The sequence below is a fragment of the Danio aesculapii genome, chromosome 15, assembly GCF_903798145.1.
Source record: "Danio aesculapii chromosome 15, fDanAes4.1, whole genome shotgun sequence".
In the NCBI taxonomy this organism is placed as follows: Eukaryota; Metazoa; Chordata; class Actinopteri; order Cypriniformes; family Danionidae; genus Danio; species Danio aesculapii.
In genome coordinates this window covers 13,518,513-13,535,577 of record NC_079449.1, presented here as the reverse complement: position 1 = coordinate 13,535,577, position 17,065 = coordinate 13,518,513, and the positions used below count along the sequence as shown (strand labels likewise).

At 31.7% G+C, this 17,065-nt stretch overlaps 1 protein-coding gene across 15 annotated transcripts in view; it reads right to left on the bottom strand.

Moving 5' to 3' along the window:
- mecom (MDS1 and EVI1 complex locus) overlaps positions 1–17,065 on the bottom strand; it is a 299,083-nt gene that overhangs the window by 35,520 nt on the left and 246,498 nt on the right. For all 15 annotated transcript variants that reach the window (XM_056473129.1, XM_056473136.1, XM_056473131.1 and 12 more), the window contains 3 exons: positions 4,656–4,758; positions 3,552–3,798; positions 1,253–1,400 (listed from right to left, as the gene is read on the bottom strand). In XM_056473129.1, coding sequence (XP_056329104.1) covers positions 1,253–1,400; positions 3,552–3,798; positions 4,656–4,758 — 498 coding nt within the window. The remainder of the gene's footprint in view (positions 1–1,252; positions 1,401–3,551; positions 3,799–4,655; positions 4,759–17,065) is intronic.

Here is a 17,065-nt window from a genome sequence, read left to right as displayed (position 1 = left end):
GTTTATAAGCCTACACTTGGAAAACCTCACAGGGATCAATTTTTATACTGTTTTTCACAAAACTGCATAAAGCTGCATTATAAAAGGCAAAAAGGTTGTGCGTTTTTACAAAAATATCTAATTGAGATCTAAATATCTTATTTAAATTAGTGATGCCAAACTTCAGCTCAGTATCCTCAATAGTGTTTCAGAAGCCATGTCAAAGCAGTAAGTCATCTCAAAAATATTGCAAGAATCAGATGCTTTGTTTCCAGTGAGAAACTTGTTCATGTTTTTATCACCAGCAGGGCGGATTACTGTAAGGGACTCCTCGTTGGCCTTCCCAAAAATACAGTCAGACAGTTGCAGCACATCCAGAACGCTGCGGCCAGGATTCTGACCAAAACCAGAAAATCAGAGCACATCACACCTGTCCTCAGGTCTACAGACTGGCTACCAGTTACAAGTATTAATACTTGTCTATAAATCACTAAATGGCCTAGGACCTCAATACTTTACAGATATGCTGACTGAATACAAACCTAATATATCACTCAGATCATTAGGATCAAATAAACTAGAAATTCCAAGAGTCGAAGCAGGGTAAATCCACCTTCAGCTACTACTGCTGTAATCAGCTTACAGAAATGATCAGATGTGCTCCAACATTAGGCACATTCAAATCAAGACTGACATCTGTTTAGCTGTGAATTTACTGAATGAGCACTGTGCTACGTCTGACAGATCACACTATTACGTCTATCTTTACTTTTTTATTCTTTTAAAACCTATTTAACATATTTTAATCCATTTTTTTATCATTTCTATTATTTGTTTTTTATTTTCTTATACTTGTTTTGTTTTATTCCTGTTTATGTAAAGCACTCTGAATTACCATTGTGTATGAAATGTGCTATATAAATAAACTTGCCTTGCCTTACTTTAAATGGCAGGAATACAACATACTTTAAACATTGACTTAAATAGTTAAACAAAGGTTATTATTATACTTTAACTGTATATATAACTATATATGTATTAACTGTATATTACTATATTAAACAGTATTATAAATATATTATACTAATATAGTATAATACTGTTACAGTTAATAGACTTATAACTGTATTAACTATTGCTGTATTATAACTGTTTTAACTTATAAATATAGATTTATTATAGTCATGCATTTAGATTGCAGCCTTTACAATTGGCTTGTTTAAAGAGACACACACATAAAAAACACTGATCTTTGTTAATGTCTGGACTCTACCTTTGAGCAGTTTTCACATTCATAGTGCTTGCCGCTGTCATGTGACATCTGGTGGCGAATCAGGTTGGATTTCCAGTTGAAGGCCTTCGGGCACTGATCGCACTTGTACTCCCGCTCGTCCGAGTGAGACAGAGAGTGAGTGTCCAAACTGAGAACCAAAGAAAGAGACAGGATTAGAAAAAAGACAGGTTTGATCAACTTTCAGCAATAAATGAGAGTTAAATCTTGTTGAATTCATGTTTTAAAGAAAATTATGAATAGAGTTCAAAGTCAGCTTTATTGTCAATTCAACCACATGTACGGGACATACAGAGAATCAAAACTGAGTTACTCTTAGACGTATAATATTAATATAAAAAGTAGAGTTTTAAAAAGAAATAACAGTAAATACATTTATACATATAATCTAATCTAAAAATATAAGTAAAAAAAAAATTGTAAACAATATAATTGCACTTAAGGGCATATGGAAAGGAGAGCAAAGCAGAGTTGTGCAGATGTAAGACAGTATACAGTGCAAAAATACAGTGTAATGTAAAACAGTATGTAGTGCAAAAGGCTTGTAAACATGATAAAGTGACAGTGTCTTAAAAAATATACAGGGAGGTATTAATATTATACAGGTTAGTCATGTTTGCCACATTCATCTAAACGTCACTCTCAAAAAGTGTTGGGTAAGTTACTTTAAAAATTATTTATTAATTACTAATTACATTATTAAAATTTAAATTAAATGATTTTTCTAATTACTTTGTCTGTAAAGCAATCTAATTATTCAATAAGTAAATTAATTGCTTGACTTAATTCTACTCAATTCGTATAGACAAGAAATTGTTTTAATTAAAATGAAAAAAGTACTTACAAAAAGTTCATCATTATATGTATCAAAACATGAAACGTTTGAAAGTAATATGTATATACACAAAATGACTCAGCTTCTCTGAAATTATAGCATATATTGTCATGCACTAATTTATTTTTTAAGTATAGGTAATCGATGGGTAATGTGACCTTCTCTAATTAAAAAATAATAAAAAAATATTTAGCAGAATATATTTGTAAAATAAACAACCACAACAATTACTCTGTATCTATGAACTGATTTATATAGAACTGTTGCATTAAGGCGCAGTAATTAAGCCATGTACATTTTAAGTTCTAATTAAGCCCACACGGAATCAGCCTATTTATTTACTTGTGTAAATGTGTGTAAATATATATTTATTGAGTTACTGAATTAATTTCAGTAATATTATTGACTAATATGAAAGTGTTGATTTGATTTATTTACAATACAGTTTGTAAAGTCATGTTTTCTGTCTAGATATGTCAGTAGATCTATTATATGAGAGACTTGCTTTGTTTACCAAATAAGTGGATCTAGATGGATTTGCATTGTAAACATTAAAGTTAAAAAGCTATTATTTTTCACTTCATAAATTAGGTTTTTAGTTACGATACTCCCAAAATAGTTCCGCATAAATCTATAGATTTTTTACAAAATTCACAGCAGAAATAGCAAAAAATGTCAGCAGATTCTGTCTGGCCCTAGTAATAATTAATATTTTTATAAGTAATAAAAGTAACTTCAGTGGATAATTAGGTTGAGTAACTAGAGATTATTGCTTATGATTCCAAAATCAAACAAAAAGTGCTTCAGGGGTAGTTAATGTGCTCTTTGGATGAAGGATTCATAAAGATAAACAACAAAATCATACGGCCAAGGCACTAAACATTTTAAAATTAAATTTTTCACTTCCTTTTTTAAGTGCATTAGACTTATGATTTTGTTAGTTATTATTGATATTTTGATGAATAACAAAGCTAGTAACCGATATACAGTAACTACATAACATAACTAGTAAATTGTTATTTTTACCTTCTTTCTACTTCTAATAAAAGAATCAATTTTGTCTTGAGTATATCAGAACACTGAATCAAGTCTTTTGACCATTACAGGTGCACGCATGTGAAAATTAGCAGTACACTCTAAAACGTTATCTGTTTGTTCAAACTACTTATTTAAAATGAATTTTGGGAACAACTTAATTGTTTTATGTGCAGTCCACTTAAATTTGTAAAAAACTAATAAGTTAACTTAATTCCTTCATGTTGTGCCAACACAAACCGATTGTGTGGAACCCAGCATCTTTTACAGTGCAGTTTGCTGGCTGCAGTTCACTGAACATCCACCAGTGTCGATGCTACCAAACAGTTTCTCCTTTAAACTAGTAGTGTAAGAATATATATCTCAGGAATTGTCCACGAAGAAACTAAACCAAAATAGCCGCGTTCTCACCTCTGGGCATCAGGAAAGACCTGCTCGCACTCTTTGCACTCCTGTGGTGAGCGAGGCAAGTTTGGAGGAAGAGCGTGCAGGTGAAGCGGCTCCAGATCAGTGTCGTCATCAGCGCTGGGCAAACCCTGCTTAGACAGCTTGAAGCCGGAGGATGGAGGAGTCCCGCACGCATGTTTCTGATGGTCCAATAACTCCGAACCAGACTCGAAGTTCAGGTCACAGTCCTCACAGCGGTACTGACGCTCCTCTGCACAATCAAAGAGTTTATGAGCTTCATATATTGATTGATCGATTGACATAAAATTACTTATTGAATAATAGTATGCTGCATACTCTTTACAACTCTTCACATACAGTTGAAGTCAAAATTATTCGTCCTTCTGTGAATTTTCCTTTTCTATTTTAATTATTTCCCAAATGATGTTTAACAGAGCAAGGAATTTTTCACAGTAATTCCTATAATATTTTTTCTTCTAGAGAAAGTTGTACTTGTTTTATTTGGGTTAGAAGAAAAGCATTTTAAAATTTTTCAATATTATTAGCCCCCTTAAGCAATGTTTTTTTTGATTGTCTACAGCAGGGGTCACCAAACTTGTTCCTGGAGGGCCGGTGTCCTGCAGAATTTATCTCCAACCCTAATCAAACACACCTGAACAAGCTAATCAAGGTCTTACTAGGTATACTTGAAACACCCAGGCAGGTGTGTTGAGGCAAGTTGGAGCTAAACCCTGGAGGGACACCGGCCCTCCAGGACCGAGATTGGTGACCCCTGGTCTACAGAATAAACCATCGTTATACAATAACCTAATTAACCTAGCTAAGCCTTTAAATGTCACTAAGCTGAATACTAGTATCTTAATAAAGATCTAGTCAAATATGATGTTCTGTCATCATGGCAAAGATAAAATAAATCAGTTATTAGAAACGAGTTATTAAAACTATTATGTTCAGAAATGCGTTGAAAAAAATCTCTCCGTTAAACAGAAATTGGGGAAAAATATACAGGGGGGCTAATAATTCTAACTTCAACTGTACATAGACAAAAAAGAAAGCAAGTGTGTTTATGTGTGAGGCTTTATGATGTGTGTATGTGTGAAAACTCACCGTGTATGTCTGGAGCCATGGTTTCATATGAAAACTCCTCAGCCTTCATGAACAGCAAGAGTTCCTCACCCGGCTGGACCTCACGGACCACACGGTAGAAGATCTAGAGAGAAAGACAGATGAGTTGCATGATTCTAGACATCAACATGCTATTGTTCAAAACCTTGCGGTCAGGACTGTATCTTTTATTGTTTGTTAAAAAAAATTATACTATCATTCAGCAAAGATGTATTACACTGATCTAAAGTCAGATTAAATCCATTTTTAAAGTTACAATAGATTTCAATTTCAAATTTCGAAAGATGTTCTTTATGCTCATCAAGAAATCCTGGGTAAATGTATTATGGTTTTGACAAAATATGAAGCAGCACAACATTTATTTTGGTTATAATACGTATTTAATACTTTTGGTAATTAATATAGTAGGCTAATAATATTTTTGCATGAATTAAGATATGTTAAGATATATATCAGCATGTATAGTAACAAATATAGTAATGATTCAGTAATATAGTAGGCTAATAAATATTATTTGCTTGTAATAAGAAATGTTAAGATTTATATCAGCATATACTGTATAATAATACATATAGTAATAATTAAGTAATATAAATATTGTAATTTTGTTTTTGCTTGTAATTAGAAATGTTAAGATATATATCAAGGTAACACTGTGGCTCAGTGAGTTTTATTCAGCAAAATGCTTAGATTATTTTGGTAACACTTTATTTTAGGTGACAATTCATGCTATTATTACCAGTTTATTACTTTTTATTACCATTACAAGTATGATCTTATTCGGCATCACTAACAAATAATGTGCAAATATTACATTATTAATTAATATTTATGAGTTTTATTCAGCAAAATGCTTAGGTTTTTTGGCAACACTTTATTTTAGGTGACAATCCATGTTATTATTACCAGTTTATTACCTTTTATTACCATTACATGTATGATATTATTCTGCATCCCGAACAAATTATATGCAAATATTAAATTATAATTAATATTCATGAGTTTTATTCAGCAAAATGCTTAGATTATTTTGGTAACACTTTATTTTAGGTGACAATTCATGCTATTATTACCAGTTTATTACCTTTTATTACCATTACAAGTATGATCTTTTTCTGCATCCCTAACAAATAATGTGCAAATATTAAATTATAATTAATATTCATGAGTTTTATTCAGCAATTGCTTAGCTTATTTTGGTAACACTTTATTTTAGGTGACAATTCATGCTATTATTACCAGTTTATTACCTTTTATTACCATTACAAGTATAATCTTATTTTGCATCCCGAACAAATAATATGCAAATATTACACTATTAATTAATATTCATGAGTTTTATTCAGCAAATGCTTAGATTATTCTGGTAACACTTTATTTTAGGTGACAATCCATGTTATTATTACCAGTTTAACACCTTTTATTGCCATTACCAGTATGATCTTATTCTGCATCCCAAACAAATAATATGCAAATATTACATTATTAATTAATATTCACGAGTTTTATTCAGCAAAATGCTTAGATTATTTTGGTAACACTTTATTTTAGGTGACAATTCATGCCATTATTACCAGTATATTACCTTTTATTACCATTACAAGTATGATTATTCTGCATCCCAAACAAATAATATACAAATATTACATCATTAATTAATATTCATGAGTTTTATTCAGCAAATGCTTAGATCATTTTGGTAACACTTTATTTTAGGTGACAATCCATGTTATTATTACCAGTTTATTACCTTTTATTGCCATTACCAGTATGATCTTATTCTGCATCCCGAACAAATAATATGCAAATATTACATTATTAATTAATATTCATGAGTTTTATTCAGCAAATGCTTAGCTTATTTTGGTAACACTTTATTTTAGGTGACAATTCATGCTATTATTACCAGTTTATTACCTTTTATTACCATTACAAGTATAATCTTATTTTGCATCCCGAACAAATAATATGCAAATATTACACTATTAATTAATATTCATGAGTTTTATTCAGCAAATGCTTAGATTATTCTGGTAACACTTTATTTTAGGTGACAATCCATGTTATTATTACCAGTTTAACACCTTTTATTGCCATTACCAGTATGATCTTATTCTGCATCCCAAACAAATAATATGCAAATATTACATTATTAATTAATATTTATGAGTTTTATTCAGCAAAATGCTTAGATTATTTTGGTAACACTTTATTTTAGGTGACAATTCATGCCATTATTACCAGTATATTACCTTTTATTACCATTACAAGTATGATTATTCTGCATCCCAAACAAATAATGTGCAAATATTACATCATTAATTAATATTCATGAGTTTTATTCAGCAAATGCTTAGATCATTTTGGTAACACTTTATTTTAGGTGACAATCCATGTTATTATTACCAGTTTATTACCTTTTATTGCCATTACCAGTATGATCTTATTCTGCATCCCGAACAAATAATATGCAAATATTACATTATTAATTAATATTCATGAGTTTTATTCAGCAAATGCTTAGCTTATTTTGGTAACACTTTATTTTAGGTGACAATTCATGCTATTATTACCAGTTTATTACCTTTTATTACCATTACAAGTATAATCTTATTTTGCATCCCGAACAAATAATATGCAAATATTACACTATTAATTAATATTCATGAGTTTTATTCAGCAAATGCTTAGATTATTCTGGTAACACTTTATTTTAGGTGACAATACATGTTATTATTACCAGTTTAACACCTTTTATTGCCATTACCAGTATGATCTTATTCTGCATCCCAAACAAATAATATGCAAATATTACATTATTAATTAATATTCACGAGTTTTATTCAGCAGATTGCTTAGATTTGTTTTTGGTAACACTTTATTTTAGGTGACAATTCATGCCATTATTACCAATATATTACCTTTTATTACCATTACAAGTATAATTTTATTTTGCATCCCGAACAAATAATATGCAAATATTACAGTATTAATAAATATTCATGAATTTTATTCAGCAAATGCTTAGATCATTTTGGTAACACTTTATTTTAGGTGATAATTTATGCAATTATTACCAGTTTATTTACCTTTTATTACCATTACAAGTATGATTCTATTCTGCATCCCTAACCCTACCCAAAACGTAAACCCAATGTCTACCTTACTATTAAGAAACAGTTAATTAGTAGTTTATTAGGCTAGTAGTGTTAGTTAAAGGTTTATTAATACCGTGAATTGTGACCTAAACTTAAAAAAGTGTTACCATTTTTTGTCTTAAAATTCAAAGTCAAACGTAATACCAAATTAGTACTAAATGAAGGAATTGTCTGCATTTTTACAAATGATCAAATGAGGATTTCAAACAACAACACATAAACTGATGGACAAACAATGATGGGAACCTGCACTCCCTGTGTGTGTATATGTGTGTGTGTTTGAAAGAGACTGTGTTAAGGAGTCCTAAAGGAGACCAATCTGTTTGACACACACACACTTCCCCTGTGAACACAATAGGTAGTGGGAGAAACAGTGGTGTTATTGGGATGGTGTTATTTTTGGCAAGCCTTGAAGGCATTAGACAACTCACTTCCTGTTCAGTCTGGTGGTGACATGTAAGCATTCTTATTAGAGATGTCACACAATGAGTGCGTTTACTTTACAAGCGCAATCTTAACCTGATTATGCTTCATCAGCCGACAAGGCATGTGGTCGTGTAAACGTGGTAACCTTCTTTCTTTTACTGGAGATCATGACAGCTTTCGTATAATCCAATCATCACAGCTGTTTGATCCGTACACTGATTTCACCATGCATGTCAAAGCTTCAACCGATTTTATATTGGTTTACTGAAGTGGGGATGTGTATTACAGATCAAATCGTATCCTTTGTGCTGATTTAAACACATCAAGAGAGCAAACGAGGAAATTTACCATAAATTTAGATGCTTTGTGACCCAAATAATTCATTGTTTAGTTCTAAATGCTCCCACTAATCCCCTGTGATTTTTTAATGTGACCATTACTATGAACACATCACTTAAAAGTTTCCATTGTAATGCATTTTTTTTTCATGTGACACACCTCAGAACTAATGATAATATTGTTGATTTTTCCCTTTTCTGCAAATATTGACAAACTTTCTAATGATATTGTGAAATATCTGATATTTTGATTCATAAATGTGTGTTAGAACATGTATTATTTCATTAAATTAGAGCTACTGGATTTACAACATGTTAATTCAACGACTTCTCCCCAAAAAAATTATTATTATTTCCATAGGCATAAAAAGGGTGTATTTTACAAGCCATAAATATTATGTTTTGCTAGTACTTGTGTATTTAAGTTTCTGAAAACCTAAAATAAACATTATTTGTTTGAAAACACTGATAAAATGTGGCTTATAACAAACGCCGCACACAACTTTCTCTGGCTTAGCATAAGCAATCGCTCTAAAGCAGATTTGAATTTAGCAGATGATCATGCAGTCCAGGCTCATTATTGATACGTACCCCTATATACATTTCTGGAGACAACGAAATACATCCTAGGAGTTACATTTTTTTGCAGTTTTTGTTTTCGCAAATCAACTAGAGGCTGATGTGTATGCTTTATCAGATCTCAAATTTCTCTTATGAGTGCTATTCGGGCCTGCCCCCTTCCCTAAACCCAACCGATAGCGTTTCAAAAGCAATCCAAAAAAAAAAACACCCTCACGGCCGCCTGATTTTTACCATATTTTCAGATCTTACCATGTTCTCACTCGGTTATTTGCTTGTTTATTTTATTTTTTGCCTTTTGTTTTACTTGCTTTGCTGGAACTGTTCTTCACCGGACTCAAATGCCGTGGTCGCGGTTAACTCCCCTCTGTTTCTGAAATCTGCCAAAGTACGCGGCGAGCCACTTGACAAACTGGTAACAGCAGTACAGCCGTCCACATGGAGATAAGCGGTCAGCTGGTAAGCGCGAAAACAGAAGTCGTTGGCAGCGTAATACCGCCCCGTAGCATTCGTTTGAAGATGAAATGCAGCCATACGTAGCTCTGGCTACATAATTTGCACTCTTCAGAAATGTATCCGGGATACATTTTTTACAATAAGCCTGTGTTGTGATCATGTAATGCGCGTTAAACGTTTAATCACACCGGTGTGATCATACGCATCAGAGGGTTAAAGTGTGTTCCCATCTTGTGCTGCTGAGTAAAAGTGATACAACCAAAATGCTGCATAATATATAAAAAATACTGATGATGCTCTAAAATTTCACGCTGACATGTGGTCAAACTCTGCTTTGGTTTATAATGAATTATTTAACATGGCGTCCAACACAAATTAAACATTCAGAGTTGGATACACATTTTTTTTTTTATATTTTTACTTTACAACTTATTAGTAACTTCATTTATTCTTTTATTTTCCTTCAGCTTAGTCTCTATTTCAGAGGTCGCCTCAGCAGAATGAACCACCAACTATTCCAGCATGTGTTTTATGCAGCAGATGCCCTTCCAGCTGCAACCCAGTGCTGGGAAACCCCCTATACACTCTCGCATTCACACACACACACAACTTTTACTTTACACGGTTTACTTGAATTTCTGGGTTGTTGGTTTGCAAGTAAACTGGGACAACAGGTTATATAAACAAGCTGTTATTTTGTGAGTTATCAGCATATTACACTCCAAATGCTGGGTTGTTTTATTCAAATCAAACTCAACCATTGGGTTAAAAACTATCATTTAAATTTAATTGAAAGAATAAACTCAATGGTTAAAACAAACCATCATGTTATGTAATGAGCATATTTATTCAGATAGACACACACAAAAACTCTTGATAAAGGCCACGGTGAGGTGGAGACCTTTTGGTAACACCACCAACACTATGTGTGTGTGTGTGTGTGTGTGTGTGTGTGTGACCCAAAAGGCCATGAGGGACACGGAGGGACCGAGTCGTGCTCTATTGTTTAACAGGAGAATACAGGGAACTAGCAGAACCCTCAAGACAACATGAGAACGGAGTCTCTCTCACACACTTTCAGAGCCCGTCTGGTGCCTTCCTGCAGATCTCTGATATCTTGTACTTGTAATGTCACAGCTGACCCTCCTTCTGCAAGTGTGTGTGTGAGTGTGTGTTTATGGTGCACAAAGACAGGGAGCAAAGGGCCACAATAATATTGTGAGCTGGAGACAAAGGCAGAGCTGTTCAAACGTGGTGTGAGGGGCCGTGGGGTGAATGATATGGGCACACACAAACACACACACACATACACACACACACACACACTTGTGTAACTTGTTGGCTGGAGATACAGCAAGATCAGGGGAGTTTACTGGGCATCACTCCTGGCAACCCATTCTGGGCCATGGCCTGTTTCTCCAGTGCCATGGGTCAGTGCCAACCTGTGAGTCTTTTCAGATGCCACACAAGGGTGTGTTTGGCTGCACAACATACACAGTTCTGTGGATGAATGCATATTATCAGGATTTTTGAGTAGTAACCACAACAGAGTGGAGAAGTTATGGAGAAGTAAAACAATGTTAGACAGAAAGCTAGATCTGACTAATGCATATTTGGATGTTCTCAAAATAAAATAAATTCAAACAAAAGAAATAATGTATATTTAGAAAGCAATATTTATATGCATTCTTGGATGTTTACAAAATAAAATAAAATAAAATAATTTAAAACAATTTGAAACAAATATAAATAATGTATGCATAGAAAATTATATTTATATGCATATTTGAATGTTCTCAAAATAAAATAAAAATAAATATTGTATATTTGGAAAATAATATTTATATGCATTCTTGGATGTTTAAAAAAATAATAATTAAAATATTGTAAAATAAATATAAATAACGTATATTTGGAAAATTATATTTATATGCAGTCTTAGATGTTTAAAAAATAAAATAGAATAATTAAAATAATGTAAAATAAATATAAATAATGTACATTTATAAAATAGTATTTATATGCAGTCTTAGATGTTCACTAAATAAAATAAAATAAATCAAAACAAATATAATGTATATATATATATATATATATATATATATATATATATATATATATATATATATATATATATATATATATATATATATAAAATAATATTTATTTGCATATTTGAATGTTCTCAAAATAAAATAAAATAAATATAAATAATGTATATTTAAAAAACAATATTTATATGCACTCCTGGATGTTTACTAAATAAAATTATTAAAATAATGTAAAATAAATATAAATAATGTGTATATCGAAAATATTATTTATATGCAGTTTTGGATGTTTGCAAACTAAAATAAATTAAAATAAATATAAATAATGTATATATAGAAAATTGTTTTTATATGCATATATTGATGTTCTCAAAATAAAATAAAATAATGTATACACAGAAAACAATATTTATCCGCATTCTTGGATGTTTACAAAATAAAATAAAACAAAATAAAAAAAACAATAAAAATTTTCTTTTAAATTAAAGAGATAATAAAAACAAAATACTATATTTAAATATATATCATATATACAATTATGAAAATATAATTAAATGCATATTGATTTTTAAATATTATAAAATAAATTTTTTAATAAATGTCGACTGAAAGTTCTCAAAGGCAAAAATCATCATTAAAATGAAAAATAGTATCAAACCATGCAGATTTTTTATTTAGAGGATAGGATTTGAATTTGTCTATTAAAATAAAATAATAAATGCATTATATTTACACATACTCCCAAATGTAAACTAAATGTGCACGTGTCTAAGGCAGTATTAGCCTAACTGATTAGTGAAGGTAAAACCTATATACATTCATTGGCTTCTAATAACACAGTGAGTCAATTAAGAGGACCTTAAACAAACACACACAATAACAGAGTCAACCAACCAGACTCTCTCTTATCTAAACCTCAATATACATGGAAAATTATCATGATCCTCGTCTTCCTTTAGTCCCAGAAGTTTAGTCCCTTACATGTTTATCATCAGGGATTATCACTGCAAGACTCAGGCACTTGCACTTGACTTTGAGGCCACTCAGAAGTGCACTAGATCATTGCTACCTTGACCTGAGCAATCACTGAAGCAAACAGCGCAAGACTTTCCTCTCTTTTGTGTCCAAGTAGAAGAGGTCACTCCATACACACACACACACACATACATACACACACACAGCTCGCCTCTATTGTGTAAGTGTCTATGAGAAACGGATGTTAGTCGACTGATGTCCTGATAAACAGCTCCATTAGATCCTTCGTTCAGCATTGTAGGAATGAAAAACATCAACGCCTCGCACTGAAATCCCCCTTTCCCTTCTCCAGGTCCAGAGAAAAGGTGACGAGTGATAAACTGGAATAATCTCACAATCAAGTCAATCAATATCTTTCCCGCTACGGATTTTCTTCCCGTTAATTGTTCTGCGTGACGTTTTGAATGCAGATATTTATGTGTTAAGTAGCAAAAATCAAATGATGAATCCATAAATTTGTTTCACATTTTATCGACAGCTAATTGTGTTAGATTTTAAGTAGGCTAACAATGGTACAAAATTTTCTTGTAATTAATTGCGTAAGCTTTTTATCACGGTATTCGGTATTATCGCGATATTGAACTACGTAGCAAAAAAACTTTAACAGGTTGAAAACTCAGTAAAAACTTAGCTTACTGGTTTATTATATATATCTCCAGGTCCAGAGAATAGGTGACGAGTGATAAACTGGAATAATCCCACAATCACATCGTATCATTTCTGTCCCGCCACGGATTATCTACCCGTTAATTGTTCTGGGGCAATGTTTTAAATACAGATATTTATGTGTTAAGTAGCAAAAATCAAATGACAAATCTGTAAATTTGTTTCGCACTTAATCCACAGATAATTTTGTTCGATTTTAAGTAGGCTCAGCATGGTATAAAATATTGTTCACAGTATGTCTGATAATATTTTTTCTTCTGGAGAAAAGTCTTATTTGTTTTATTTCGGCTAGAATAAAAGCAGTTTTTAATTTTTAAAAAACATTTTAAGGTCAAAATTATAAGCCCCTTTAAGCTATATTTTTTTCAATAGTCTCCAGAACAAACCATCGTTATACAATAACTTGCCTAATTACCCTAACCTGCCTAGTTAACCTAATTAATCTAGTTAAGCCTTTAAATGTCACTTTAAGCTGTATAGAAGTGTCTTGAAAAATATCTAGTCAAATATTATTTACTGTCATCATGGCAAAGATTAAATAAATCAGTTATTAGAAATGAGTTAGTAAAACTATTATGTTTAGAAATGTGTTGCAAAAATCTCTCCGTTAAACAGAAATTGGGGAAAAAAATAAACAGACTAATAAATTAGGGGGGCTAATAATTCTTCAACTGTGTAATATGTATATATATATATATATATATATATATATATATATATATATGTGTGTGTGTGTGTGTGTGTGTGTGTGTGTGTGTGTGTGTGTGTGCCTGTGTGTATGTTCAAAGTAAACAAATGTTTCAACCAAATTAAATTGTAAAAAGATTATAAAGTACAATAAGTACAACTTTCATCAAACTTTACTCAAACAATTTTAATGCAGGTTAAAAACAACAACAGAATTGTATGAGCTATTACTCTTTTAATAAAATGATTATGACTTTTGATTTTAATGTGTAATCAGGGATTAACTAAGACATTAACATCACCTAAGATTAATAATAGCTATTGTAGATTTCATTGTGAGTTTAGTTTAATTAATTACTGTTAACGAATGGAGCTTTATTGTAACGAACAATAGTCCTATTAAAAAAAGTCACGCCATTTTCATTCAATACTTCAGCATGGTAGACTAGATTACTGTGTGAAAATGTTAATGTTCGAAAACAAACTTTAAGCAAATTAAGCAAAGCAGATATTTTGAAGAATGTTAGAAATGGGTAACCATGGGTGAGTAATTCAGGGTTTCACACAATTCATTAATCTTGTCCTAACACAAATCAATTAAGTTAGTTTTGACAGATTTAACTGGACTGAACATAAAACAATTAAGTTGTCCCCAAAAAATATTTTGATGAATGTTAGAATTGGGTAACTATCGAGTTCCATAAAAAACAAGTATTACGGAAGTCAATGGTTCCCAATTTCCAACATTTTTCAAAACAACTACTTTTGTGTTTAACAGAAGAAAGAAACTCAAACAGGTTTGTCACAAGGGAAGAGTGAGCAAATGATGACCGAATTGTCATTTTTGGGTGACCTCTCTCTTTAAGGAATGTTGTAAATGGAAAATTAGGAAAAGAAGAGCACATTCCTCTAAACCTATTCTCTATTCTTTCCCAAAACTGATAGCGGTCCCTCTTTTGTATCTCTCTCTCTCTGCAGGTTTTTGTGTCTATAAGGAGCTACGGCGTGATTACAAAAACATGTGGGTTGCCGGAAGCCATAAAGTCTAAGTTGAACTCTTTGTTATGACAAGGTGTCATAGTTTAACAATTATGTCCCATATCATAATGCTGTGTCTGAACAGGTTCTCTTCCTCCCTCTCATCTAGTTGCTCTTTATGTAAACCTTTAGAGTCAAATATTTTAAAAATCCAGACCTCCCAGAAATGGCATTGTCCTGCTTTTCCGTCACTCGTGTGCTGATCAAACATCAAAAAAACTTGAGATTGAGATCCGTTTTAAGCTGATTCTGTTAGCGCATCTCACTTCGCAAAAGCTGATTATGGATATATGTAACTGCTTAGAGAGCCCTTGATAATGACAGGAAAATGTAAATTTCATAACGATCGAATGTCACATTGTATGATTTACATATTCAGAATAGTTTGATATTGCAAATATAATTCTGAATACGGATCGTATGACTATATATTTTGTAATAGGGCTGCATGATATTGGAAAAAAAACTGAAAATACAATATTTTTCTGCAATATTTTGTGATATTGACCTGATGAAGTGAATAGTGCTACAGTATTTTAAAAGAATAACTAATTTTGCATTGATAAGGATGATTAAAATGTAATAAACCAGCCTGATCTCGTGAGGAAACGTAACTATTTTAGGTTTTGTCAGTTTTTTTGTCAGTACGAATTCACAAAAATGTACAGTTTTTAAAAGGAGGCGTGGCTCCAAACCCTAAACCACCAAACCCCTAAACCCAACCGTCATTGGGAGATGAGCAAATCGCATATTTTAAAAAATGTAGGGCGCCACACAATTTATTCAGGTTGTCCCAACACAAATCGATTAACAACTTTAAGTACATTGAACATCTACTGCGAAAAAAATCTAAAGACTTGTGTTGTAAACGTATTTTACCTAAGTAGTTTGAACAAGCAAAATCTTTTTTCAGTGTACTAAATGGTACGAATGAGACTGTACAACTTCGAATAAGCAACTAAATCCAAAAGTTACGAATTGCCATGAGATAGCATTGAATAAACCAATCATAAGCATTGATCAAATCAGTTGAGCAAAGAAACAAACAAAAAAGAAAAACCCCACAGTATTTTCTGCGAATCTAGCAGTATTCAGGTATACACATTGAATAATTAAATATAAAATATACTGTAAAACCCAAAAAGTTAAGGTAACTCAAACCATTTGAGGAAACCGATTGCAACAAACCATTTGAGTTAAAAACTAATCTATATGAGTACTGTGAACTTACTCCATTTAAGTTGAAGTAATGAGGTATTTGATTAACTCATTACCTTCAACACTGAGCTCAAAACTCTTTTCAAATGAGTAGAATTAACTTTCTGTAGATTTTGAGTTAACTACACTCATTTCATTTGATAAAGTTGACTCTTGGGTTTTAGTATAACACTGAAAACGTCATCATGTAAATACACTTAAATACTATGAATCTTTCTTAAAGTTACATACTCGATTTCTTGTGGCTAGGATGCTTTCAATTCTTACACAATCTTAAAAACACATAAACATGATAAATTTTTTGGTAACTTTATGGGTAATTATTGCAATGAATCCATAAATCCTGTGTGTCAACTCAACTGTGGTTTTTAGTCAACTATAATCCCGCCTCAACATTGTGTCTACTGCTGATGTGTACAGCCCTATTTTGTAACTCACAGAATAACGTATAACTTTTACACTCAACCAAGTGAATTTAGTCAAAGTCAGTTCACTAACACTTGTTGGTTCCCAGTCGGTATGTCCCAACACAAATCAATTAAGTTAATTGGTTTTGACAAATTTAAGTGGATTGAACATAAAACAATTAAGTTGTCCCAAAAACAATCACAAGAATTATGTTGTTTTAAGCTCATTCTAAATAAGTACGTTGATCAAGCATTAACAAATTGAGTGCTCAATGAAACTCACTTTAATTCAGTTTGACTATTTCTCTTTTCTCAAATACGAACACAAAAAGT